The sequence below is a fragment of the Uranotaenia lowii genome, chromosome 1 (genome assembly GCF_029784155.1).
Source record: "Uranotaenia lowii strain MFRU-FL chromosome 1, ASM2978415v1, whole genome shotgun sequence".
Taxonomy (NCBI): domain Eukaryota; kingdom Metazoa; phylum Arthropoda; class Insecta; order Diptera; family Culicidae; genus Uranotaenia; species Uranotaenia lowii.
The window spans coordinates 51145722-51170089 of NC_073691.1; the positions used below are offsets into that span (position 1 = coordinate 51145722).

Here is a 24368-nt window from a genome sequence, read left to right on the forward strand (position 1 = left end):
AATCGTCTGCGTCTCTTCCAATATATGTTAACGATGTGTCGTCAGCAAATAAGCGTGTTTTACCTTTGAGCACTAGTTTCGGTAGATCGTTCACGTACAGTAAGAACATTAGTGGTCCTATGTTACTACCTTGTGGTATGCCAACTGACATCGGTAGAAATGTACTTTGGGTATCGTTTATTCCTACGTATTGGACACGGTCGGATAGGTAACTCCGAATCAGGTCATTAGCTGTTCCTCGAATTCCATAGTAGTTCAGTTTATCTAACAACAGCTCGTGGTCTACGGTATCGAAGGCTTTTTTGAGATCGAGAAAAAGAACTGCAGCAAATTGTTGATTTTCGAACGCATCGTAGATTTCGTTAGACAACTCACTTGCAGCGGTCACTGTACTAGATCCTGTTATTGATATTGATGACTGTAGAGAAGTTGGTGTGACTGAAGGAAACCAATTAATCTGCAAACTAGCAGTTGTTCCAATATTTTACTCAAGATTGAAAGTACAGATACTGGTCTATAGTTGTTAACGTCAGTTTTTTGTCCACTTTTGTGTATTGGGACGATCCGTGCAATTTTCAGAAACCTTGGGAATGTACCGGTCGTAATACTTTCGTTGAAAACATTTTTCAGAAGATCAGCAAAAAGAACATGATGCCTTTTCACAAATAAGGCCGAAATTCCGTCTGGTCCTATGCTCTTTTTTGCATCCAAGTTATGAATTTTGATCAAAACCTCCTGCTCAGTTGTTGGAGTTAGAAAAATTGATTCGGATAGAGCATTTGTCAATGTTCCATATTTATTTATGTTGCGTTGACTACAAATGGTGGAGGCAAGCTGGGGTCCCACATTCGCAAAAAAATCGTTGAAGTGGCTGGCAACTGACAAAGAATCGCTGGTGGCCTTTCCGTTTATGTTCAGTATTATTTTATTGGTTTTCACATTTTCCCGATTGGTCAGAGAGTTTATAGTTTTCCACATTTCTTTTTGACTTGAGGATTTGAAAAGAGATCCATAGTAGGTCTTTTTGGCTATCATTTTCGCTCGTTGAACTTTTTTGGACAGCTGCACAAGCATTTCTTGGAGTTGGGAGTCGTGTGGGTGGCGTTTGCTTCTGGCTAAAAGGCTGTTTTTAGATTTTACTAGCTTCCAAACATCATAGTTCATCCAAGGGCAAAAACCTTTTACCCTGGCACAAACTTCTACCTTTTTCGAATATTTTTTAATAAGATTCTTATGCAGGTTGACAACATATTCGAGTCTTTCTGAAGCAGGGCTTGTGGAAATATTGCGAGTTAAATTTTCAAATTCTTCGTCCACTTTGGAATAATCAACGATACCTTTCACCATGTATTTATGTCATAACACCAAACGATAGCATTTTGTAAACAACCGCCATGGAAGCCGAACGGAGAGATCAAATTGTGCACAGTTTTCTTGAAAATCCATTGTTGTCGGCATCGAAGCTAGCTAAACAGCTTAAAATGCCCTGGAATACCGTATGGCGTGTTATCAAGCAGTACAAGGAAACATTGACGACGGCTCGGAAGCCGCATTCGAAGCGTCGGAGTGGAACTGTCGACCGGAAACTGCGTGGGAAAGTCATCAAGGCCGTCAAGAGGAATCCCAATCTTTCAGACCGCGATTTGGCCAATAAGTTCCAGGCCGCTCACAGTACGGTGCGACGAATTCGTCTCCGGGAAGGAATAAGGTCATTCCGAGCCAGCAAACAGCTAAATCGGACGCTGAAGCAGAACAATGTGGCCAGAATCCGTGCTCGAAAGCTGTACGACCAAGTGCTGACCAAGTTCGACGGATGTAAAGTCTACTTCATTTAATATTGGAACACAAACAATTGCGTGTAGTTCAGTCATTTATTAACGAATTCATAATTTGTTTTTCATACAAATGTAGCATTTTCTTTACTCTTTCATAAAAAAAAATTTAAAAAATTATTCATTGCTGTTTCGAAGAAATTCTCGTACTCGTACTCGTAAGAAAACTGTGCACAATTTGATCTCTCCGTTCGGCTTCCATGGCGGTTGTTTACAAAATGCTATCGTTTGGGGTTATGACATAAATACATGGTGAAAGGTAATGAATTTCCCGACACGTGGGTGAAAAAAGTTTCCAAATCCGTCCACTAGGAGCGCCACAATGAGCAAAAGAATTTGTTCCAATATTGAATGAAGCAGACTTTACCTAAAAGTAATTTCCTAAAATTACACATGTTAGTTTGCCAAGTATAAGTGAAACCAAACTTTATTGAAGTTAGGAACCTGAGGCTTATGTTAAAATTCGAAAAATCGTTCAGCATCTACTCAAAATTAGAAATCACTTCCGTCCGCAACGACCCACCAACATCTTCCATCAACCCACCGAAATAATCAGTCGGTGTATGATAATGCCATATCTTCAAAACGGGTTTGGAGATAACATTTTATCTATCGAGACATGTACATCAGCCTTGCAACTTTTTTTTCGCGCACATAATTGCAACAATTAGATATAAAACTGGGCCCACCCAGGGTTCATTCATCAAATTCAGGGGAGAAGCTTCCAGGTGCAGAGTTTGCCAAATTTTTCGCGTTGTTCTTAAAGTTTCGAATCAAACTGCATCAATGAAGGGTAAGTACTCAAAAATATTGTTTTGTTCGTTAAAGATGTAATAAAACGAGAAAATCTCGTCCAAACAGCCGTAATTTTCCTGGTCCTGTTCGTTGCAACCCTGGCCGCCGGTCAGGGCTGTGTCCGGGATGACTCGAACGGGCAGCCGGCTTGCAATGCGGCCGAGATGGCACAGCGCTTCTGGCGCAACAACTGGGACCCCACCGCCTTCTGGGAGTGCGAAACTGCCGGTGTTGATGCCACGGCTCGCCGCTGCCCGACCGAGGGAATGTTCGATTCCGCCACCGGAACCTGCATCAACTGGGCCGACTGGGTGTGGACCCCGACCTGTAAGCCCCCTAGCCGGGTGTAGGTTTTGTCGTTAGGCGCAGTTGGTGGGGTTTCAAATTGAAAAAAAAAGTGTGATAATACATTTGTTTCCATTGTACAAACGTGTTAATTTCATTTGAACAAAGTTTGTGTTGATGACTATCTTCTAAAGTGCAGAGATTACCAAAAAAGTTGTGCAACAACTAGTATTCACCTACAGCATGATGAGTGTAGTATGGTGGTCTCACATGCCAAATCGCACGTTCAGCCATATTGTAAAAAAAAATTGACAGCTGACTGAAGTGTTACGAAGAAGTGGGTCCAGGGATGCCAGGTGTTTGAGATACAAAATCAAAAAAAAATATGGAAAAAGAGTATATGTATGTCTGTGCATGTCGAAGACCAAAGATCAAAAGATTTGAATTAAATTGGGTTTTAGTTTATTTCTTAAATAACAATACACTTCGCACATTTCGGATGCTCCGAAATAGCTGTGATTAACCGTGATAATGGGAAGGATCCTTTAAGGGTGGACCAAACATCCATAATCCTTAACCGGATGTTGCATGTCCGATCGACGGCATCAAGGTCGGACTCAGGGTGTTCACCATCGAAGCGACAGCCGAGGCTACAGCATACGCTACGACACTGCCACCGCTGACGCCGCCCCCTCCGCCACCCTTCAGCTAATCGGTTCCCTCTTTCAAAGGGCCAAAAGCTCTATCTGGTTTTCCCAAATAATACCCATCATATCCGGATTACTCGATTGGATCTCCTGGAGCAGCGATGGCAACAGACGGAAATCCTCTTGAAGCAGCTGTTTCATATCGATGAAGATCAGATGTACCTGCATGAAGGCCAGCCGCTTCTCGGACGATGGAATGTCATACCTTGCCATGTTACCACCCGATTCGATGACTTTCTGCTGCTTCGAGACAGCTATTAGAAGAAAATAGTGTTTAATAACCATAAATCTGTTATAAGTAATGGATAATTAATGTTACTCACTGCTACCGACAAAACTGGCACCTTCGCCTATTGGTCCAGCGTCTTTCAGATTTGCTTACCAGCCCGGTACTCAGCCGGAAGAATGTTTTCGCTGCTATGGATTCTATTTGCAAAAATCATGGCGAAATCTTTGTCTAAGCCAGGCATGTCAAACTGGGGGTTGACATGCGGCCCGCGGCCTAGGTCAATGCGGCCCGCGTAGCCCCGTCTTAAGTTGTCACAAAAAAACACCACTGATTTTTATGTAAAATATAACTGCAAAAAAAAACTAAATCTGAATGTACCGATTTAACTGATTTTTGCTGCGGCTCTCTACGTTATAGATAATTTTTAATGCGGCCCGCACACCTAAACGAGTTTGACATGCCTGGTCTAAGCAATACCTTGATGATTGGCAAAACTCCGTATTTGACAAAAATCAGAGAACCTGGCATCCCAGCCAGCCAAGCAGCCAGCCAACAGCCAGCTGTCAAATTTCGGCTGCGTTTCGCCCTCACCGCCGCATCCAACCCTCGTCTACTTTTTGCCAAAGTGAGACCACCATACTAGATTCTTCATGACCTATAGATCCATGTCCATTAGGGTAGTTCAAAAATGGGGCTAGGTTTCTGAATTGAAATATTGAGGGGGGGGGGTGTTGGGGGGGGGGGGGGTCGTGCAAATTGTTTCTTGAGCTGGAGATAGTCTAAGACTTTGTCTATCTCAGCTCACTGGTGACCGCAGACAATGACACCAGCCGTGAGTCTCAAGGATTGAAAAATAACAATTAAACTTCATTTTACCATTTTACTCGTATTTTATTAACAGTCCATACGCAAATGCCCGCACCTTGGCCTTAACCCCGGCCATAAGATTCTGCACAACCTGTGAATCAACCGTTGGAAGTCGGCTTTCACATATGTTTTGTCGTCTATGATGCAGCATTCAACTTTCGTCAGCATGTTGATGTACAACTTCCTGGCACGGGTTTTGGTGGACTTGTTCTGCTTCTCTTCGCAATTAGGGGCCTTTCGTACCTTGAACGTTCGAAGCCCAGCCTTCGTTTTGGCCTTCTGGCCTTAGGTGCAGCTTCTTAGCCACATCCCGAACGGAGGCGTTTGGATGTCGGTTGAAGGCCCCAACTACGTGGTTGTGATTTTTGGTGTTCTATGGAATACTTTTTCCTTCACTTTTGGGCTTCCGATTGTCGGTCAATCGTTCCGGGAAACGTGAATCACTCGGGACACCGTGGAATTCACGTTTCCCAACGTTTTAACGATGAAACGATGCGAGAGATTCTTGCTCTCGTGATGAATGCGGAAGATTTTATCACGCACGAGCTATTCTTTCAACTTCATTTCCGCGAATTTTGATCACAGGACTTTAAAACTTGCAGAATTTAAACAATGTACTATGAATTAAATCCACCCAAATTTTCATTAAACTCTATCCAACGGTTGAAAAGTTAGAGCAATTTCGAAGTGTGACAATTTCATCGTGTCCCTTTATACTAATCTTAGCAGAATAAGAATTTAACATGATGAATCGTTTTCTCATTAAAACTGATGTTTAACTTACTTAGTTTAAAAACGCTGTAAACTAGTGTACTCGATTTTTGTAATCTGGAACCAAGCAGGCAAAATTTAAATTTTTTGGTCTGAGTCTATTTCTATAGGCTGGAACACGGGTTTCCTCAAGTCCAGAAGAAGAACCTTCAAGATTGCATCCGCTGTAGGAGCAACAGGAATATGATGTTAATTTCCTTTCTCACTATTTTCGATGTATCAACATAAAGATCAAGCTGAGAAACTTGTTTTTTTAGAACCATAAATGCATAATGTTGTTTTAAAACAACACAAACTAAAATATAACTATGTACCTCCAAAAAAAATGTGTATATTTTTCTAATCATTCAAACACAACAATTGAGATGAAGGCTACAGAAAAATCAAAGTTTATCATTTACTTAAAAAGAAGTTCTCATCTTGTAATCATTCTTTTGCCACATTTGAAAAATGTTCAGTTGAAAAAATAATTAAAAAAAAAATGAAATGTCACCTCAATCCTATCCCATTTATTTGAATTAGAAACGAAATATTAGCGTACCTGAATAGTTATATAACGAAGTTTCACTGACGGGCATGTAAAATTATTCATTTAATGGCGCAGAATAACTAATTTCTCTTTTTTTTTAACAAATAATTTTGAACCTTATTTATGTTTTTAATTTGAAATTGAGAGTTAATCATCGCTGATTTATTTTTACTAATTATTTTTTTCATTTATGTTTCGAAACTTTAAAAATATCCTTGAACTGATTTTGCCAGTTAAAATGTACTCACTCTTTATTATTCGTCACGAATTTTCATAAAGGCTACGAAATCACATTATTACAGACTTATCCTGATAAAACCATAAATATTTCCAGTTAAATCTAAGCTTAAGCAAGCATAGTTGATCAGTCTACAATGTATTCATTCTTTATGCATTGGCACCCTTCCAAATAAACGAATTTCAAATCAAATCAAATCCTTCAATTAATGCACAATACTGATGAATCACTTGTGACAAACATGAAATGGGATTTTGAATTTTTCAGATGCGTAAAATGAAATTCGGAAAATCTTAGATTGAAATTAAATATGTAACCAGCATAATTTTTGAAGATGAAAGTTTTCGGCTAAGTACATAAATTTCAGTTGCTTTTCATCAAATTCTGGATTTTTGAAAGGATTAGTTTAAACTAGGAAAATGTCATAAAAATTGATAATTTATAAAAAAAAAAGATTTTTCATTGTTTTGGTGATTTTAAAAGAAGTTTTTTTCTTTGCCAAAGAAATAATAAATATATTCTGCTAATGATAATATGTTCAAATCTCTCACTTCAACATTATACAAAGTATTCATTTAAGCTTGATTTTCATTTTGAATTTTCTTGAGCCGTTGTTTGCTCAATTATTAAAATCAAACCATGTTAGAAGGTTGATTATCCAAGCGACAATCCATGTGCTTAATGATAAACAAAAACAGTTTCAACAGAAATATATAAGAGTTAGAAAAAAACTCTTATGTTTTCAACGATTTTTTTATCTTATGTTCAATTGCCTTTCATATGCTTTTTTTATATCATACAACATCAATCAATCCTTGTTGTGGCTCTTAAAATTTCTGAAATTTTGAAAATTTGTAGTTTTTGGCTCATTTGACTCAAAAGGTTGCCGACTACTGGCCTAGTATACACCATTCCATGAGCTTTAAAGTCGATATTTTGTTTTTCCGAGTATTGGATTGATTTTTTTTCGTATCCAACTTTAAATGTACTAGATTCAACTACAAACTGATGACAGACTTTACGCAATCAACTATGAATATATATGAATAATAGAATCAACTGTTATAAGATAGTTGATTAAATTGTTAATATGATAGATTCAACTACATTTGTATGATTGATTTTAGGCATTCAACTATAAATATAATCGATTCAACTTTACATTCATGGTTGACGTCTCACATTTAACTATAAATACGATAGATTCAATTGTAGTGATATAATTGATTCAACTGTAAATATGATACATTGAACTTCAACTGAATGATTGACTTTAGTTATTCTACTTTAAATATAATAGATTCAACTATACATTTTTGGTTGACCTCTAACATTTAACAATAAGTATGATAGATTCAACTACAAATGTATAATTGGTTCTAGGTATTGAATTATGAATATAGTAAGTTAAACTATATCTGATGTGCTACTTGAATACTATAGTGTTCATCCGTGTTCATCAGTATGAGACCAGTACGTGTTCCCTGCAGAGATCGTAGTGCTGTTTTCAGGGCTCAGTCAGCAGTTCCTGACATCGGTGGCAAAGCGCAAGCACTCTCCGGCGATAGGGAAACATTTTCATCTACCAGTTCCTGGCAGCGGTCGTGTAGTAGGCCGACAGTTCCTGGAAATGGCCACCTACTCTGGCTGCTCGTGAAATCGACGAGGGTCTCGACGTTTCTTTACGTGATCCTGACAGGATCCCACAGGAAATTAACATTCGTAAGTCAGCGTATGATAGATTAATGTCATGATAGGTCAATCTTCGCCGGGTGCAAAAGCACGGACATCTGAGAACGTTTTCCGGGACCGATTGGTTAAGACGCACAATTTGCTGGAAAACCATGCATCAAGAGGAAAAAGAACAACAGTGGAAGAACCAGGACGTGGATATCGGGATTTCCGGTCAGTTTTTCTAGCATCGTGGAGGCTAAAACGATCTAGATGCAAAATGCTGAAATAATATATTAAAAGAAAATAAAATGTAGCCATATAATTATTCCGAAAAAAACATCTTCAGATATGATAACTTTCAATATAAACAGAATTTAAATTTACAATATTTATAGTTGACCTCATTTAATATTATTATGATTGAATCTATCATACTTATAATTAAATCAATCGTATTATTTTAGTTGAATCTACTATATTTATTGTTGAATGTATGACATCAATCGTACATTATAGTTGAATCTATTATATTTATAGTTGAATGCACAAAATCAATCATACTACTATAGTTGAATGTATTATACGTACTGTTGAATGTACGAAATCAATAAAATTTTCTATTATATGTATTGTTGAAATTTTGATAATAATAGTTGGTCGAGAATCAATCAGATATATGAATGAATATAAGTGGATCATTGTTGGAAATACCATACTTTTTTTCCGTTTCGGATTCAGAATTTTGCCACTTCGGTTTCATTACCTGACCTTGAGGTTGCACTCGGGCCTTAGAATTTTTTGTTTAGTTAACCTGACCATGATTTTATACTCGGAAAAACTGTTAACCCTTTTATCAGATTGCGCGTTTCTTGAACCTAATTCTTAACCTATGAAAACTAGACAATTTTAAAATACACGTGAGTTCAGAATTTGTGATTCCGACTTAGGCTCCAGCCCTCTTGTGGACAACCGATTCAACTCCCAGGAAGTCACGACCTTAAGATTCCAAAGCGACACCGTTTTGGTCCACCATTTCGCTTTGTTTACAACTGATCCGGAGGAATCGCGCAGCAGCTTATCGAGCTTCCGTTGAGATAACCCCCGCAGTCGTCGTAGTCAACGCGGCCAGATTAGATTAAACCCATAGAGAGCAGGGGTACAGGGATTGATATGGAATGTTCTTTTCAGTTCTTATTGAAGCGTTACTCGATAAACAATGAAACGAATCGCATTGGTTCTGTTGATAGTTCAGTTAGTTCATGGTCAAGAGCGCGACTACTGGAGCTGTATTGAACCGACCTGTGAAACGGTGGAGGATCGTCGGGTCCTGTGGCCATTTCCGGGGGATCCAAACTTTTATCAGCAGTGCGAGCAAGTTTCGCCGGTCGCTTGGAGTTTGAAGAGAAGGCCATGTAAAGATAAACGGTTGTTTCGTTTCGATGCTCAGCTGTGTGTTCCAGTTGAGGAATGGGAAGTGCCGTGTCCGCTGCCCTGGTGCCCGATAGTAGCTTGTGAAACAACCGCGGATCTGTTCCAGCTGTGGCCTCACGGAAGAAGTGACAGCTTTTACCAGTGCATACCAAGGGCTAGCGGTGGCGGTTTTGAGGCTGTAGTTCGGCAATGTGAGCTGGGATACAGATTTAGCGCGTACAACCAGCGATGTGTGGTGGAACAGCTATGGAGACCGGAATGTATATTTCAAGATGGGATAACGACGGAGCCTCCGACAGACGAACCTGAAGATACAACGACAAGTGTGGATCAAACGACGACAACAACTGAGGATACTACAACTACGACAACACCTGGAACACCGACTCCGGAACCGGAGCGTGGTACCTGTCCAATCCCCTTATGCCGAGTCCAGGATCAAACTCTTTACCCGCACACAGATTGGACCAGGTTTTGGCAGTGCATTCCGAACCCCGATGGGTTCTGGGTCCCCGTAGTGAGGCCATGTGGAGCAGGTACGTACTTCCACTTTGGCGATCAACGTTGTGTATTTATGGCAGATTGGGAAGACTTTTGTCTCTAATAAAGACATAAAATACAATAAAAGAGTGCTTGTTTTATTAATGGTCCGATAACAGAATGTGTTTCCTAGATGTTCAAATGGTCTTGTTGTTCGAGAAAGTTCGCTCCCATCTACCGAACTGGATTTGCTTAGAGTTGATTAGGCTTCCGGGCGAGATGGTGGGGCACATGGCGGCTCCCATTCCCACTCATCCCAGGGAACGCATTCGAGCAGTCCGGCGTGGAAGGCCAGCTCACTGCCACAGCGACGTTGTTCTGCCGGTCGGTTCATCGAGACGCACTCCCAGTAGGCCGTCGGATCATGGTGATGACGCCAGTACTTCTGGGAAATTTCCTCCTGAAGCTTACAGCCCGGTTCGCCGTTTCCGTTGTCCCGAACGCAACGGGCCGCAATTGTGACCACTAGGGTGCACAGCACCAAGGTAACCGCTACCAAACCAAACCCAAGATTCGCAGAGTTAGATAGAAGATTCTTATTTCAAATACCGAAAAATACCTACCCTTCATGGTTCTACGTCCTACGTTTCGACCAAATGTGACTTCAATAGAAAAACTGCTTATTTTATAGGAACGCCTCAAATGTGTCCCGAATCATTCTTCCAATCATCTTTATCATCATGTCATCTTAATGGAATAGTGCTCAGCTAAGTTTTTGCAAATTTTCCCCCCAAACCAGACTTGAAAATGGAAAAGCTTTTAAGAGTTGACCCGACCCGAACGTTTGGAGTGTCCGAAAGTCATTCCGATAGCAAATTCGTTATCAGTAGTTCGCTTTTGTTTTTTTTCGGGAACATGACGTAGCTATGCATTGATAAGGTTTTGCCGAACGACGGCAATCTACTGTTGATAAGTGACTGTCGAGAAAGAAACGCCTTAATGTATGTTGGGACCGCTTAGGGGCCTCTACTGTTGCTTAACCAAGGAGGGTAATATTTTTCAGTCGTTTGAGCAGTCCTTAAGATTAATATTCCCGGAGAAATTAACACCAAAATGGCTTAAATATTATCAGAATTGTTGGAAAACACTTCAATAAAATCAATCTGTTTTAGAAAAAAGTTAAAACTCTGTGATCTGACACACTAATTCTGTGATGAAAATTTGCTCAAAATACTGTGGAATTACAGATTTTTGTGTAATTGCCTGAAACATAAGACCTAAATAAGACCGGATTTATTAGACTTGTTCCATGAGAATTTAGACATGAGACCTGAGCGAGACATGAGACATAGGATGGTAAACATGAGACGTTAAAACTGAGACATGAGACCAGAGAAGTGAGACATGAGACTTAGGTTGTGAGAAGGGTGATATGAGGCATGAGAAATAAGACGTAAAAAACAGAAGTGGAACGTTAGACATGTGCAGTTTGATGTGAGAAGCGAGAGGTGAGACGTAACTTGTTACAAGTGAAAAGTCGTAGCCATAAGGAGTGAGACACAAGAAGTGAGTAACAGGACGTGAGAGATGAGACGGCTTTATCTTCTCACGTCTCACTTGTAACGTGCTACGTCTCACTTTTCAGGTTTCACGTCACATTTTTCACACCTAACATCTAATGTCTCACGTGCTACGTCTCAAGTTCACTTCTCAAGTCTCATTTCTCAGGGCTCATATAACGCTCCTCACGTTTCATTTCTCACACCTCACGTCATATGTTTAACATCCTATGTCTCATGTTTCAAGTTTCATGTCTCATGACTCATGATTAAGCTAGCCAGATTGCCCGGTTTTATCCGGGTTTGGCCGGATTTCATTGAAAAAGTCCGAATTTTGCTCTGATTCATACACTTTATGTGCCAAATAAAAAAAAAACAGTTGTGCTTTACTTTTTTTTATTGACGTGTTCAAAACGAAGGTTTTTGAGTAAGTTTTATAAAAATGACCATGAAAGGTTTTTGCAAGACTTAAATACGATTAAATAGTTCGTCGGCAAGAGTGGGTGACACATACGTCTAAATTTGAAAAAATACAAACAAAAATTTGGAGATATATTTTTTATTAAAGATTATCTCGGATTGTTGCCATATTTTTCTCCCTTCTCAAGTCGAAACAATATTTCCTATTGATGTTTTGGTATTTCAAAGCTGGACATTTTTGGAGTGGGTGACGCTTGGCAACGAACGTGTAAACTCTGCTAAAGAGTTTTGAAGAATTTTTTTTAAATGTTTTTTCTTCATGATTTGTGTTGAATAATTCCTGGGTTTTTTTTTAAATAAATTTGCCCAGATATTGCCCGGATTTTTGGTCGACAGTTTTGAAATCGAATTCAATCAAATTGCCATAATAATAAAATAGCCCGGATTTGTTCGGCCGAATAGTTGTTGAAAAAAAATCTGGCAACCTTAGTCATGATTCATGTCCAGATTGCGCGGTTTTATCCGGGTTTGCACAAATATTGCCCGGATTTTGCCCGGATTTATTCGCTTTATTTGACGAATCAAACAAAATAAAAGTAAATAATGTAGTAAAAACTTTTTTTTATTTTTGTCTCCAAAATGAGTGTTTTCGAGCAAGTTTTATGAAAGTATTCATAGAAGGTTTTTCGGAAGCCATAAATATGATTTAAAATCTGTCAAAAATATTTGACAAAAATTTTTATAAATTTTTTTTTCTGTATTTTTGTTGAGTAATTTTTGGGTTTTGACAAAATTTGCCCGGATATTGCCCGGATTTTGGATCATCAATTTGTAAACAAATACCCGGATTTCTAAAAGTGGGCTTGTGATATAGCTCAATTGCCAAGTCAGCTGCTTCCTGAGCCATTGTCCGTGAGTTCGAGCCCTAGAGTAAACATTGATCACAGTTCCAAGCACTTTAAGCTCAATGAAACAGAAACTTTTCAGGATGCAGAAACCGCGAAACTTGCTTTTAGTATTGCACTTTTTATGACTTGTTTTTTTTTTATTTAACCTGTTTACTGACAGCCATATCATCTTCAAGACATGGCTGTCAGTAAACAGGTCAGTCAAAATGATAAAACAGCAGCGGTTCTTCCTGAGGTGCATAGAAGTTCCGAATTGGGGCCAACCCTTAATAAAATAGTTCAGTTCCAATTCATTGGAAAGCGCACATCGACTGTGAATGTCAATGTCAATGACAGTTTAGTTCAACTTTTATATTTATTTAAAGGCAAAACAGGGTCTAAACTATTTATTTCCTTGGAATAACTCAGCCAATGTGTTTGCATTTTACGTTGAAATTACGATGTACCATTTCTTGGACCGAAAGGCAATCGTTCGAATTCATACTTGACCCTATTTAGTTTTCGCAAAATTTCCCGAATAACCTTCAAGTTTCAAGTCGTTAAATGAATACTGATTTGTTTTTTTTTTTTTAATTGAGAAGTAATTCTTGCTAGGAAACCTTTATTCAGCGATTTTGGAACTTCGAAAGCAAACAACCAAGAAGAATCAGAAAATTAAAATTCTTCCAGCATTTTATTGAAATTATTGATTTAGCTTTGGATAGTTTTTTTTCAGTTAAACGCTGTTTTACCGGTACCTTGACTAAATATTTGTCATTTTTTTTTTTTTTTTTTCGATTATAGTCGTTTTACCATCTTTATGGCATTCGCGACTTTATCAACGTTACAGTTGGCGGATCGTTATTGAAAAACTTATCCGGTACAACTGTGTTCGATATTTACTCTTGGGCTCGAACTCGCGGACATCGGCTCAGGAGACAACAGACTTGCCAACTGAGCTATATCACAAGCCCTAAATATTTGTCATAACCATTAATGTTTGTTTCCAAAATCTCAGTCATCAACACTCAACAAAATAAAATTTATACTTGACCCTATTGGATGAAAATATGCTCCAACGAACTTTCAAATAAGTGAAGGACTGTTCACTGATCTTGTTCGTCATTTGAATTCCCTTGAAGAAACCTTTGTTCAGCCAATCTTGTACTTAACCAGCAAACATGACTAGTCGACTTGATTCGTAGACTTAAATTTGACTTGACTAGTCGACTTGACCATCCGTTTTGACAAGTCGATTTGCCTTGTCGACTAGCCTAGTTGACTGGCCTTTACCTAGTAAACTTGCCAGTCTACTTGCCTAGTTGACTTGCCTAGTTGACTTGTATAGGCGACATGTCTAGTCGACTTGCCTAGTGTAATGCCTAGTGTGCCTAGTTAATTGGACTTGTCGACTTGAATAGTCGACTTGACAAAGCGAAGTGACTAATCAACTTGACTAGTTGACTTTAATAGTTGACTTGACTAGTCAACTTGTATAATTGACTAGTAATTTTGCTTTGTCGACTTGTTTAGTCGACTTGCCTAGTCGACTTGACTAGTCAACTTGCCTAGTCTACTTGACGAGTTGACTGACTTGTCGACTTGACTAGAAGACTTGGCTAGACGACTTGACTAGTTGATACGACTTGACTTGTGGACTTCAACAAGTAGAATGATAAATGGAACATTGTTCAAACCGAATGGTATGCATAAAAATTTGTAATGTCAACAAATCAGATGAATCTTATTAGAACGCTTTAAATGAAAATTAAAAAATACTTCAATTGTCTTTTAAAAACGCCTTGCCTAGTAAACTTTCCTAATCGACTTACCTAGTCGACTTGCCTTGTCGATTTACCAAGTTGACTTGCTTAATCGAACGAGTACCGGACAAGTTGTTCAATGACTGTCCGCCAACTGCATCGTTGGTATAAGTCGCGAATGACATAAAGATATTAAAACGACTATAATCGAAACAAAAAAAAATCTTAAAGTTTAAATTCACTCATGAAAAAGCCCAGCAAACATTTTTGCTGATTGAAAACCCCAATTCTCGGGTCACGGGTTACTTCACCTTCAACTCCCGCTTTATTAAAGACCAAGTTTTTGCTAGTCTTTACCATCAGCATGGATTTATACCCAAACGCTCCATGACAACTGACCTGTTGATCTTCACCTTTTATGTGCTCGAAAGTTTTGCTGCTAAATAAGTCTCAAACCGACGCCATTTATACCGATTTTTCAGCAGCATTTGATAAGATGGACGCTTGGAATTTTGTGGAACTTTACTTGGCTGGTTTCGCAGTTACTGGACCTATTGACAGTTCGAACAGGAGGTTCTCTCTCCAGTAATTTCTCTGAATTCTCCGGCGTGCCCCAAGGTAGTCACCTAAGACCAATTATCTTCTTAACCTATTTCAACGATGTGCTCTCACTTCTCGACGGTCCGAAACTTCGTTATGCTGATGATCTTAAACTGTTCTATAACATATACGGTTAGGACGACGTTGATTTCCTTCAAAGCCAGTTCAATCTATTCGCACAGTGATGTGACATCAACTACCTGTCTTGAAATCGCAGTAAATGTGCAGTTATCAGTTTCTCACGAAGACGGCAGTTTTTTTCGTGGAGTACTTCTTAGGAGATGAGTCCATTACGCGGGTAGACCACATCAATGATTTGGGCGTAATACTCGACCGTAAGCTGGAATTCAAAACACATACGAACTACGTCGTCGATGTCGATAAAGCTTCTAGAAGCCTCGGATTTTTATTTCGAGTGGCCAAGGACTTCAAGGACGTGAAGAGCCTGTATTGCAGCATAGTTCGATCTGGTGTCCCTACTACCAGAACGATACCGAGCGGCTCGAGGCTATCCAGCGGCCAGACACCTAAACTGGCCAGACCCGTTTCTCCTGCCAAGCTACGAACATCGATGTCGTTTCATAGGCATGAATACTCTTCAAACTCGAAGAAATGCATCACGAGCCACTAAGGTCGCAGATCTACTGACATCGCGAATCAATTGTCCTATGCCACTGGAAGTCTTCATTTGGGCATCTACTTGGCATTTTGATTGAATAAACAAATAAATTCAAACTCAAATAAACGTGCCGCTATTTAGCCTAGCCCTTTTCTTAACATTGTTCAAACGAGGAGTTTAACTTTAAATCTCTTGATTTTCTCTGCAACTATTGTACTGATAAGCTTGCCGACCTTATGGACTGCTTGGGGTCCACCGCATCGTCTATCGAATAGCTAGCAGTAATGTTTACAGTTACGCTCCGTTAAGAAGTTTACCCCATATCCATGAACTTACTCACAAGCTCTTGATAAAATAAAATCTTTTTTTATAAGATCAATACCATTTGCTACCTACAGATCGGTTTCCCGGATCATGACTGACCGGCAGAGGAGTTGGCACCAGCAGAGGAGTCCACGACCGGTGTAAAGTGACTCCTTTGCCGGGGAGCATCCGATCCTAGCATACAAAGATAAGACTTTACCTTCTGCGTATGCCGAGCTGCTAGGTACGTCGCGAACGCTGTGTAGGATCTCTCTCGATCGGCACATGGACGGGCAAAGATGAGAGAGCCTAGAGCCAAACCAAACGGAGCCAAGACCTCAAGTCGTTAGAGAAGAGGTCATTGCTCTCTAGGAGTGGTCTCGAACATAGGCGGAGCGCAAGATAGTCGTGGTAACCAAGCGAGTCTAGACTTACGAGTAAAGCCCGTACCTCAAGTAGTCAGAGGAGAGGTCCTTAGTCTTGAATCGTAACAAGAGGCAGGGTATATGTGCTGGAATTTTGACTTGAACCCGAGTAAGCCGATGAGCACAGAAGCGCGGACTTAGTCTCCCATCAAAGGTACAGCCTTCGTTGCAGTTCCGGATGGGAATTAAGGCCAGTGGCCCCAAGTGGACTTTATGGCGTAGGGGTACATAGTATCTAGAGTCGACCAATTGCACCCATGGACCCAGAGTAGCATACTGGGGAGACGTGATGGCTCGCCGTGCCTTGGAATGCAAACCGTACAAAGGATTTACCAACTGGGTGATCATACAAAAACACGGATCATACAAAAAATCAACAATCAGAGTTGCCTTTGATAGAAAAAAAGCAGTTAGTCTTCAATACACACACACCTATGAAGTCGACTGTCAGAGGGCACTGAGTCCTTACTTTTTTTTATTACTCAAGTCGAGAGCATCCAACAATTCATTTTTCAGTGTTTTGCTCAGAAAGAAGAGAAAGGATAGTTTAAATGAGGTTTTCAAAAATTCAGATTTTTATTCAGGCTATGCAAGAATTACAACAATAAATAGAAAGACACCAAACAACAAGTTGTTAAATACTGAATGCGTGGAAAAGTATTGTTAATTTATCTTCTTTTGATCAGCAATTTGAACTAACAACAACAATCGCTCGTCTAACAAAATTGTGGGGCTTAAAACTAACAGCACCTTCAAGCAGTAGGGTAACTACTTTCCCAACGGTGGCGGCGTCAAAATCGGCGATGACCCGGTACTCTGGGTTGGTTGGGTCGACACGGTACTGCTGCTCTGCTGCTGGCCACAAACATTCCGGTGCTGCGAGGCCTCCCCACAAGCTTGTTGATCGACCAGGAACAGCAAACCGAATGGACATTGGTGCTTATTCGGTACACTGGATCCGTCCCACTGCGGAGCACAGCTGTAGAACATGGATGGTTCAGCAGAAGGCCATAGGTAGTTCCGTTCTTCGATCGTCTGGCAGCGAGGTTCATCGCATGGTGGATCTTCTTTGGGCTGCTGGTTGTTGTCGATCAAGCTACACACGTCTTGAGCAGGTATGATAGGGAAAGCTGTGCAGCACTGTCGAAAGAAATCGAACAGTGTTCCGGGTGGACATTCCTGAGATTGTGGCTGTAGTCCTCCGAATAGTTGTTGATCGCACTGGTAATAAACGGTAGCGTTAGACGATGGCCAGTAGATGCGGGTTTCAATATTGGACAGACACCGCGGAGCGTCGCAAGTTGCCGGAAGGATATCATTCGGGTTGAAGCTCTCCACACATGTCATGATCGGTGGCATCGGATCGGTAGATGGGCACACATTGACGTACTGGTCGGAGTCAGTACAACACTGCAGTGAGAAATCAAATTTAAGTCCTTCGCCACATGTTTTCATCGACGGGAAGAAGGACATGCCGAACTGTTCACAGATGTAATACTCGTCTTGGCTCTTGGCGGGCCAACGAATAGATCGGTGTGACTCTACAAAACAGTTGGGGGTATCGCAAGTTAGCGGATAGAACTCGGTTGGGTTGAAATTCGTCCGACAAGCGAACGATTCTTGCTCTGCTGGATAGATCGGGCAAAAGTTGGGATCGTATTCATCTTCCGGAACACAGGTTTGTCGTGCTGTGTGGAATTGAAGAGACGGTTCACAGTTCTGGAGCGTTGCCTCCTTCCAGCCACCTCGATCTTCGCAAACATAGTAGGTACTGGACAAATCTCCTGGCCACAGGAACTGCATTTCAACAGCGGTTTCACACCGTGGCTGTCCACAAACGATTGGCAGCAGTTCTTCCGGTATCGAAGGGTACACATCACCAGGATCTTCGGTTGGATCGGGATCCTCAGTTGTATCAGGATCTTCTGTTGGATCGGGATCCTCAGTTGTATCAGGATCCTCAGTTGGATCAGGATCCTCAGTTGGATCAGGATCCTCAGTTGTATCAGGATCCTCAGTTGTATCGGGTTCCTCAGTTGGACCTTCCACCTCAGGCGGACACGTGGGACAACAGCCGGGACAGTTGTCTGGTAGCATTGGGTAGATGGGACAGATGTCTTTCCACTCCAACGGGTCTACGCATTCCTGTTTAAGGAAATCGAAGAAGAGGAAATCGGGACAGCGCCTAGGGAAGGGTATAAACTGGAATAGTCGCTCAACCCACACACATTGGTAGTACTGGTTTGCGACGGTACTCGGCCACCGAATACTTCGTTCCCCTGCGGTGTCACACCGTGGAGAGCCACAGATAACTATGCTTGGTCGTTCGGGATTGGGTTCAGCTGTCGTTGGCACCGTTGTAGCCGGGGTCGTTGTAATTGGTTCGGCTGGACAAACATCCACCCACTGTTCCGGATCGATACAGCTCTGGGTAGCGAAGTCGAAATATGTACCATGGGGGCAAGAATCCAGGAACGCAAACCAGACCGTTTCCAACAGGTGAATACACCGGTAGAAGTTGGGTGGATCCATTGAAGGCCACAGCAGCGTTGAGTCCTCAAGGTAGGCACAGTTTGGTCGCAGGCAATCGATAATCGTATCAGCTGGTGGGGTAGGTGGCCCTGGTTCTTCCGTAGGTTCTTCAGTACTCGGTTCATCGGTTGGTTCATCCGTTGGTTCATCGGTTGGTTCTTCTGTTGGTTCTTCTGTTGGTTCTTCTGTTGGTTCTTCTGTTGGTTCTTCCGTTGGTTCTTCCGTCGGTTCTTCCGTTGGTTCTTCCGTCGGTTCTTCTGTTGGTGCTTCCGTTGTTCCAGTGTCACCACAAGGATTTTTCCATTGCGATGGCCACACGCATACCTGAAACCGTACGTCGAAGTACGTTCCCGGTGCACAAGGCATTTGCTGAGGAATCCAGTGACCTCCAAAGGCGGGCCTACACTGGTAGAAGAAGCGTTGATCCGGATGCGGCCACAACGTATTGATTTCCCTCATTGTTTCACAACGTGGTTCCACACAAAAATCTAGTTCGTCGTCCGGAGTAACGGGAGGCGTTGGCGGAGTTCCAGGTGTTGGTGCCGGAGTTCCGGGTTCGGGAGACGGAACTTCAGGTTCAGGTGCCGGAGGTTCGGGAGATGGAACTTCAGGTTCTGGCGTTGGCGGAGTTCCAGGCGTTGGTGCCGGGGTTCCGGGCTCTGGAGTTGGAACCTGTGGTTCTGGTGCAGGAGTTCCCGGTTCAGGAGCAGGTTGCTCCGGATCGGGTCCCGGTATCTCTGGATCAGGTGTAACGGGTGATCCATCGCACGGATCTTGCCATTCCCAAGACCAAACACAGACCTGGAAACGGATGTCGAAGAATGTACCTGACGGTGCACATGGCATCAGCTGCGGTATCCAGTAGCCACCGATCACTGGACGGCATTGGTAGAAGAAAGTGGGGTTCGAGGAGGGCCACAGGGTCAAAATGTCTTCATCTGTTTCGCATCGTGGTTGAATGCAAAAGTCAATATCATCGCCGGGTGAGGGTGCAGGTGGTTGAGGACTGGGAGGTTGAGGGCTAGGAGGTTGAGGAGCTGGAGGTTGAGGAGTTGGAGGTTGCGGTGCCGGAGGTTCTGGATAAGGTGGTTGAGGAGTTGGAGGCTGAGGAGTAGGAGGCTGCGGAGTTGGAGGTTGAGGAGTTGGAGGTTGAGGAGTTGGGGGCTGTGGAGCTGGAGGTTCAGGGACTGGAGGTTGAGGCGCTGGAGGTTCCGGTACAGGAGGCTGAGGTGCAGGAGGCTCTGGCACTGGAGGTTGAGGAGCTGGAGGTTGAGTTACAGGTGGCTGTGGTAAATCTCCAGGAGGAATTTGGCCATCACATGCAAGCCACTGATCGTAAAAAACACAAACTTGCTCGGTGAAGCTGAAATATGTTGCCGGAGCGCAAGGCATCTGCCAAAGAATCCAAATGCCCGATGGATCCGGACGGCATTGAAGAAAGTAATCAGGTGAAGGAATTGCCCACAGCGTATTGATACCCTCGATTGTATCACAGTGTGGTTCCGGACAAACGCCAGCCCATCCTTCCGGAAGTGGCAGCATTGGATTTTGGTTCCGGCATTTGTATTGGCTGCTCGCTATCAGCGGTCCATGAACACAGCTCTGGCTCTCATAATCGAAAACTGTACCCAAAGAGCACGTTCGCAGCATAACACTCCAATCATTTCGTTCATTAGTAACACACTGCCAAAACTTCTGACTATCTGATGCTGCCCACAGAGTATTCTGCTCCTGCCAAGTCACACATCTCGGAATGCAGGCATTGTTCTGAATCAACCCTCTTGCTGCCCCAACCCAACATAGAATCGCTACAACAGTCCATATATCCCCTAGGGATTTTCTAGTCTTCATTTTTCCACTATCTATCTGGCAGTTCACTCGATTTGTCACCACACCACTTCCGATAAATAAGATACCGTTCGAAATTTCGCGTTTAAACTAACCTTCCCCGGTTCAGGAATATTTCTTTTATACACCTTGCCATTGACCGAGGTTATCCATCAAAGTAGAAGTTTATCGCAAAAGCAATGTGACGTTCTACATCACCTCGAATGATAGCTGATAAATCATCGATATCGGTGGACGCGAAACAAAAATTTGCCGAAATAACCTAGGACTTTTTGCAAACAATCGACCGAAATATTGAGGGTGTTATTTAGAGTTGTTTGTAGTTTGCACATCCCAATTGAAATATTTGCAATATATATCCGAAATTCTTCACTTTAAGGTTGTTTTCAATTGTCAACCTTAGTCTGAATGGAATTTTCAAAATTTGGATTGATTGACACTTACCCAAAATCAAAACATTGGGAAATAACCAATCATGATTTGCACAATCGATAACCGGGCGCTGCTAATGAACAGTAGTGGAACACAGCATTGATTGCGGATCTTCACACGTCAATTTGTCCAATTCGTGGCCGATAGACAGCTAGGTGTAGATATCGATCAAAGCGCGCTGACAGAAGCCCGCTACTCGTTTGCAGATAACGGAAGCTTCCGGTAGCTCATCAATGACCAATCTCCATTGATACGCGATTAGTCAGCGGGCAGCTTGCCGGTGCCTTGAACCAGTAACAGGAAGTGTTCTACACGTTTTATTTAGGTTGGATTTTGGACACATGGGTTTATTATAAAAATCCAATGAAATCAGCTGAAATCTGCGAATGATTAGCTCTGGAGTAAGCCAATAGACTGAGTTGATTTGAGGTCATTTTTGAATTGCTCAAATCCAGGGGTCGAAAAAGCTCAAACCATGATTTTTTGCAGAATTTTTAGGCATGAAAAATTGAGTATTTCGTTCTGAAAAATCAAAATTTGTTTTGTTTCTTGAATGAAACCGAGCCTGCTAACAGTTTTTGTGCCAATTTATAAATTCTTCAAAGGAAATTTTTAGCTGAACAATTTGGTCGCAGACTAAACTAAATAGGGGTATGTCTTTTGGCATTGAAAAACAAATAATTCAACTGACATCAATGCTGGTATTGCTTGGAAAGTAGTCATGCAATACCTCGCTAGGTACCATCAGTGATGCCAGTTGAATTGATTGTTTTTCAATGCCAGAAGACATACCCCTATTCAACAGCTACTAACTTTTTCGCCTAATAAGGCGAAGTTATGGTTGTAGACAAATTTATAGACAAATTTTATAGAGGAAATTTTATAGACAAATTTTATAGAGGAAAATTTCTTTAAGGAATGTATAAATTGGCACAAAAACCGCTAGCAGGCTCGGTTCCACGAAGGAAACAAAGAAGATGTTGATTTTTCAGAACAAAATATTAAATTTTCCCATACAAATCCAAAAGTTTAAATTTACTCATACTAACGTAACCTCAAAATTCTGCTAAAAATCAAGTCTTGTCCCAAAACGAAGCTTTCCGGTATCTAGAAAAAAATGACCCCAAATCCACTCAGTCTAATGATCCAAACATCATCGGCAATCAAAGAAATAATTCAAAAAATCGTTTGTAGGTTGAGAAAACGATCCAGTCATAACAACTCAAAACAAACATTAAAAAAAAACTCTACTCTACTCTACTCTTCTCTACTCTACTCTACTCTACTCTACTCTACTCTACTCTACTCTACTCTACTCTACTCTATTCTACTCTACTCTACTCTACTCTACTCTACTCTACTCTACTCTACTCTACTCTACTCTACTCTACTCTACTCTACTCTACTCTACTCTACTCTACTCTACTCTACTCTACTCTACTCTACTCTACTCTACTCTACTCTACTCTACTCTACTCTACTCTACTCTACTCTACTCTACTCTACTCTACTCTACTCTACTCTACTCTACTCTACTCTACTCTACTCTACTCTACTCTACTCTACTCTACTCTACTCTACTCTACTCTACTCTACTCTACTCTACTCTACTCTACTCTACTCTACTCTACTCTACTCTACTCTACTCTACTCTACTCTACTCTACTCTACTCTACTCTACTCTACTCTACTCTACTCTACTCTACTCTACTCTACTCTACTCTACTCTACTCTACTCTACTCTACTCTACTCTACTCTACTCTACTCTACTCTACTCTACTCTACTCTACTCTACTCTACTCTACTCTACTCTACTCTACTCTACTCTACTCTACTCTACTCTACTCTACTCTACTCTACTCTACTCTACTCTACTCTACTCTACTCTACTCTACTCTACTCTACTCTACTCTACTCTACTCTACTCTACTCTACTCTACTCTACTCTACTCTACTCTACTCTACTCTACTCTACTCTACTCTACTCTACTCTACTCTACTCTACTCTACTCTACTCTACTCTACTCTACTCTACTCTACTCAACTCAACTCAACTCAACTCAACTCAACTCAACTCAACTCAACTCAACTCAACTCAACTCTACTCTACTCTACTCTACTCTACTCTACTCTACTCTACTCTACTCTACTCTACTCTATTCTACTTTTTCTATTCAATTCTACTCTACTCTACTCTGCTAAACTCTACTCTTCTTTACTCTACTCTACTCTACTCAACTCTTCTCTACTCTACTCTACCCTACTCTACTCTACTCTACTCTACTCTACTCTACTATACTCTACTGTACTCTACTCTACTCTACTGTACTCAACTCTACTGTACTCTACTCCACTCTACTCTACTCTACTGTACTCTACCGTACTGTACTCTACTCTACTCTACTCTACTCTACTCTTCTCTTCTCTACTCTACTCTACTCTACTCTACTCTACTCTACTCTACTCTACTCTACTCTACTCTACTCTACTCTACTCTACTCTACTCTACTCTACTCTACTCTACTCTACTCTACTCTACTCTACTCTACTCTACTCTACTCTACTCTACTCTACTCTACTCTACTCTACTCTACTCTACTCTACTTTTCTCTACTCTACTGTACTCTACTCTACTCTACTCTTCTCAACTCAACTCTACTCTACTCTACTCTACTCTACTCTACTCTACTCTACTCTTCTCTACTCTACTTAATTCTACTCTACTCTACTCTACTCTACTCTGCAGTACTCTTCTCTACTCTACTCTACTCTACTCTGCAGTATCCTACTCTACTCTACTCAACTCTACTCTTCTTCACTTTACTCTACGTTACTCTACTGTTCTTATCTACTCTACTCTACTCTACTCTACTCTACTCTACTCTACTCTACTCTACTCTACTCTATTCTACTTTTTCTATTCAATTCTACTCTACTCTACTCTACTCTACTCTACGCTACTCTACTCTACTCTTCTTTACTCTACTCTACTCTTCTCTACTCTATTTGTCTTTTTTCTATTGTATTGTACTCTACTCTACTCTTCTGTATTGTATTTTACTTTACTCTATTCTACTTCACTCTCGCTCTGAATTTGGTCAGATTTGCTCAAATATTAGTCGGTTACCGGAGAGAGAAGTT

General features: G+C 41.2%; 4 protein-coding genes across 9 annotated transcripts in view; 1 reads left to right on the forward strand and 3 right to left on the reverse strand.

Moving 5' to 3' along the window:
* Window positions 1-24368, reverse strand: part of LOC129740585 (cation-independent mannose-6-phosphate receptor) — a 431652-nt gene that overhangs the window by 36648 nt on the left and 370636 nt on the right. The gene's annotated exons all lie outside the window — the stretch shown is intronic.
* Window positions 9127-9972, forward strand: LOC129740586 (uncharacterized). The gene has a single exon (XM_055732288.1). The coding sequence runs from the start codon at window positions 9144-9146 to the stop codon at window positions 9960-9962; it is 819 nt and encodes a 272-aa protein (XP_055588263.1). The 5' UTR covers window positions 9127-9143; the 3' UTR covers window positions 9963-9972.
* Window positions 9970-10511, reverse strand: LOC129740587 (uncharacterized). Its single transcript, XM_055732289.1, has 2 exons — window positions 10462-10511; window positions 9970-10390 (listed from the first exon to the last, which is right to left on the reverse strand). The coding sequence occupies exons 1-2, from the start codon at window positions 10466-10468 to the stop codon at window positions 10101-10103; spliced, it is 297 nt and encodes a 98-aa protein (XP_055588264.1). The 5' UTR covers window positions 10469-10511; the 3' UTR covers window positions 9970-10100.
* LOC129740581 (uncharacterized) lies at window positions 16967-20867 on the reverse strand. Its single transcript, XM_055732276.1, has one exon. The coding sequence runs from the start codon at window positions 20795-20797 to the stop codon at window positions 17183-17185; it is 3615 nt and encodes a 1204-aa protein (XP_055588251.1). The 5' UTR covers window positions 20798-20867; the 3' UTR covers window positions 16967-17182.